General features: G+C 39.3%; 1 pseudogene and 1 gene segment (V, D, J or C); one reads left to right on the plus strand and one right to left on the minus strand.

Annotated features, from left to right (window-relative positions):
- Positions 1 to 704: 704 nt before the first annotated feature.
- On the plus strand, positions 705 to 1,232 carry LOC144467363 (Ig kappa-b4 chain C region pseudogene; annotated as a pseudogene). Its single transcript, XR_013493606.1, has one exon. The product of XR_013493606.1 is annotated as an Ig kappa-b4 chain C region pseudogene (transcript).
- On the minus strand, positions 787 to 3,120 carry LOC144467352 (immunoglobulin kappa variable 3-11-like). The segment is given in 2 exon segments: positions 787 to 2,726; positions 2,946 to 3,120. Coding segments are annotated over 2 exon segments (360 nt in total).
- Between the last annotated feature and the right edge of the window lie 1,061 nt (positions 3,121 to 4,181).

Raw genomic sequence — 4,181 nt, forward strand, 5'->3', positions numbered from 1 at the left:
TTATCATAATTCATGCATGAGAGGGTTAAACATTCAGTTGAATTTGTGAAATGTGAACAACTTAAACTGTAGGAAAGATTAGAGAACAACACTCGTACTTTATACATGTTTTAAATTCAGCCTTTAAAACTGTTTTGAAGTTGAGTTGAAATGATTTCAAACCCTGAGAATGAAGCAGAAATGCTGCCAAATCTCTCATCTTGTAAAATGGCTCAAATTGTCTTTTAACCTCAGTTTGAAATAATGTTGACTCTTCTCTGATGCTATTTGTGTTTTTCAATCTGTCTGATGAACAATTTAAATTTGGTGGTGAGTTATTTTTGGCTGATAATGTCCTTTAACAGTGGATCTGATTGACTTTTGTCCTGTTGAGAGTTTGGACAGTAAATATGTTGTATAAATGTACCAGGACTTTGAACTAAAGAATATATGAGTGAAAATATATTCAGTGTTGATATTGAAGCTGTGATTCTTTTATTTCCAGTGTAGTTTGATATCTCTCAGGTCATATGAGGACTCTTTCTGTGCTGATATGCATGAGAGGTTTCTGAAAGGGAAGTGAAACAATGTGTGAGTGAGTGAGTGACTGGTGGAGCAGAAAAACCATCTGACAGAAACTCCTTCAAGGAGAAAATCCGCTCTCACACAGCAAAGGTGTCCAAGTGTCTGGTGTTTGATTGACAGCTGTGTGGTCCCTGTCCTCTAAGCTGATTGGTGTCTCCTAGGTGATGTCCGTCCCACCCTGACGGTGCTGCCCCCCTCCAGAGAGGAGCTGCAGCAGGGGAAGGCCACGCTCATGTGCCTGGCCAACAAGGGCTTCCCCTCAGACTGGAGTCTGGCCTGGAAGGTGGACGGCAGCAGCAGCAGCAGCAGCAGCAGCTGGGAGGAGAGCAGGAGCCCCGGGGTGCTGGAGAAGGACGGCCACTACAGCTGGAGCAGCACCCTGAGGCTCCCTGCAGACCAGTGGGGGAAGGTGGGCTCTGTGACCTGTGAGGCCACCCAGGGCTCCCAGACTCCGCTCTCAGAGACACTGAGGAGAGACCAGTGTTCCCAGTCCTGACCTGACTCACTGGGACTCTGCTACTGGTTTTACTCTGCTACTGCTCTCACTCTGCACTCTGGAACTATCTCCGTCTTTCATTTGACATCTTTCAATAGCAATATTTACCAGCTTGTTGCAATGTTTCAATATTATTTCACTGTTTCCACATAATAAAGACGTGTTCATCAAATCACTTGTTTTCATCTTTATTATTCTCAAAGTGTCTGAATGATTTTCTCTTCATAGTAACAGTAACTTTATTAAATCCAGAGGAAAAATAAGCTGATAAAGATCCTGTAAGTTCTCTGTGATGAATTCAGAAAGAAAGTTTCAGAATATATGATATAGGTCTATTTTTACTGAACATTTTAAGAGTTCATAAACTCAGACAAAACTCCTCATTATTGTTTGATTAGTACAAACAGTGATGGTAGTAGTATAAGTCCATCATCTGTTGTCACAATGGATATGAATGCCTTCATGACTGTAAAACTTATTCTGCTATAGTCATTACAAATTTGTCTGTAATAATAAACCTTTGGAACAAAACCCATGGTAGGAACATTTCAATGATAAATCATCCAATCAGCTCTCATTACTGAAGTGTCTTTATAGTAAGGACTGTAATATTGTAATTACTTCAGGCGTCTCCAAAGAACATGCATTATTATTTGAATTAAACAACAAAAGTCAATAACATGATTGTTAAATCTGAAATAAATAGCAGTATATCGTCTGCATAGAGAGAAATAAAATGAGTTTGATCTACAAATTTAAACTGGGAAATATTTACATCCTGTTTCTGCTGAAGAACCACAAAGAGAAATAAAGAGATGACAAAAGGACCGAATTAAAATGTGACTGATTTACATACTCCATTAATCGTTTTTTGGTGTAATCTATAAAATACATATTTTTGTTGGAATGCAAAACACACAAAATGGCTGAAATATGTTGTTCACATAAGTAATTGTACAACATGAAAAAAATATTGACATCAACTGTTATTTATTTAAAAAATGAGTTCCTTAAAGATCCAATGAAAAATGGTAAGATTTAAAATATATAATATTTACATTCATACATTCATGTGTTATCATACTCTATGAATTAAATTATTATTATTCTATTATGAATCATTAAATTATTATTCAACAGAGTTTAGCTTTGATGTGCAGCAGAATGTTAAAAGCCTGAATAAATAAACTATACATAGTGTTTTATATACAGTATATTTAGATTATAAATGTTCTCAGTGAATTATATTTCACTGCATTTTTTGTTCCGCGCAAAACTTGTGTTGTTTTAGTTTCAGTGCAGCTGTTGAGTCAGATCAGTTCCTCTCCAGCTGAGGGAGGTTTTTGTACGACGTTGTATCACTGTGTGAATGGGTAGCTGTAACTCTGCTGACAGTAGTAAACTCCTGAATCTTCAGCCTGAACTCCTCTGATGGTCAGAGTGAAGTCAGTCCCAGATCCACTTCCACTAAAACGATCTGAAACTCCAGACTGACGAGTTGTAGCTCTATAAATCAGGAGTTTAGGAGCTTCTCCAGGTTTCTGAAGGTACCAGTGGAGCCAGTTATTTACACTTGTGCTGGTTTTACACGTGATGGAGACAGTTTGTCCTGGAGCAAGAGACTGAGATCCAGGAGACTGAGTCAGGATGATTTCTCCTGATGAATCTGAAAACATGACAAAGAGGAGAAGGGTTATTGAGACAGATCCAGCTTGGAGAAAGATGATCAACATCCAAACAGAAGAGTCTCATTTCTTTAACATGGAGAATAGATGGAAGAAGGTAAATGCTGCTTGTTTCAGTGTTTCTCCATCAGAGCAGAACATCATTGTGGTGAACCTGGTTGCATCCTGAAGCAAAGTTTTCAGACAGAAGAGAGTCTCACCCTGAACAAGGAGCCCCAGGGTGGCCAGCAGTAGAATCAGTGACATCATCATTGTGCTGCCGGCGTGTCAGTGGCTGTGAAAGGCCTGGACAGCCACTGATCAACACTGGCCTCTTAACGGCTGGGAGCAGAGAGGCAGGACACATATGCAAACACACAGAGTCAGTCAACTAGAGTCAACCACCTCCTCTTCTCTTCTCCTCTCTGACTGACAGCGTTGCCTCACATATGTAAATATTTATATGGTAGTCTGGTATTTTTTTACTTCCTCTCATCATCTGTTTGTAAAGAAACAGCGAGAGGCATGAAAACCACCTTTTGTGTTTTAGATGTAATCCCAACACATCTTTTAAAGAGGTTTTCCATGCTCTGGGTACCTCCATTGTTTCTATTATAAATGCTCATTAGTCACTGGAAACTTTCTGTCGAGTTTTGAATATGCTGTTGTACAGCCTCTCTTTAAGAAATCTAACCTTGGCCCTGTCTATCCAGCCAACAACAGGCCTATTTCAAAACTGCCTTTTTATAAAAGGTTACAGAAAAAAAGTCAGTTTAACAACTTCTTTCAATGACAATAGACTTTCAGATAAATTCCCATCAGGCTTTTGTTTTACACACAGTACAGAGACAGCTCTCCTTAAAGTGACTTATGATCTTCTTTTAAATGCAGATGCAGGGCTCTGTTCTATTTTAGATCTTCTAGATATCAGTGTGGCCTTCGATACAATAGATCATGAAGTTCTCTAAAACTGCCTGAGGGGTTGGTAGTTGTATCAGGTCCTGCTTTTAACTGGTTCAAGTTCTATTTGTCTAACAGAACTTACTCTGTAACGCTTGGCAGCTCCTCATCCTCCATGGCTCACATCAATTGTGGAGCGCCACAAGGTTCTATTTTTGGTCCAGTTATCTTTTCAATCTACATGCTTCTATCTGGTCATATACTGCAAAAACATGTCTTATTACTGCTACGCTGATGACACCCATCTATACATACTTATCATTCCTCATGACTGCAGCAGCCTTACTCCCCTCCATGGTTGCCTGATTGATATCAGAGAGTGGATGCATCAAAATCACCTGCAGCTTAACAATAACAAAACAGGTTTTACTAATTGTTACGCCACCGTCTTGGGGAGCAGGAGTGCAGCATAAAAGTGTGAAAGGCTATTCCCTCCCTGGTCCCCAAACCAGACAGCTCACAGTGGGAATTTCAGTTAAAAGTAAAGTTATATATTA

Source organism: Epinephelus lanceolatus, chromosome 16 (genome assembly GCF_041903045.1).
Source record: "Epinephelus lanceolatus isolate andai-2023 chromosome 16, ASM4190304v1, whole genome shotgun sequence".
Lineage (NCBI taxonomy): Eukaryota > Metazoa > Chordata > Actinopteri > Perciformes > Serranidae > Epinephelus > Epinephelus lanceolatus.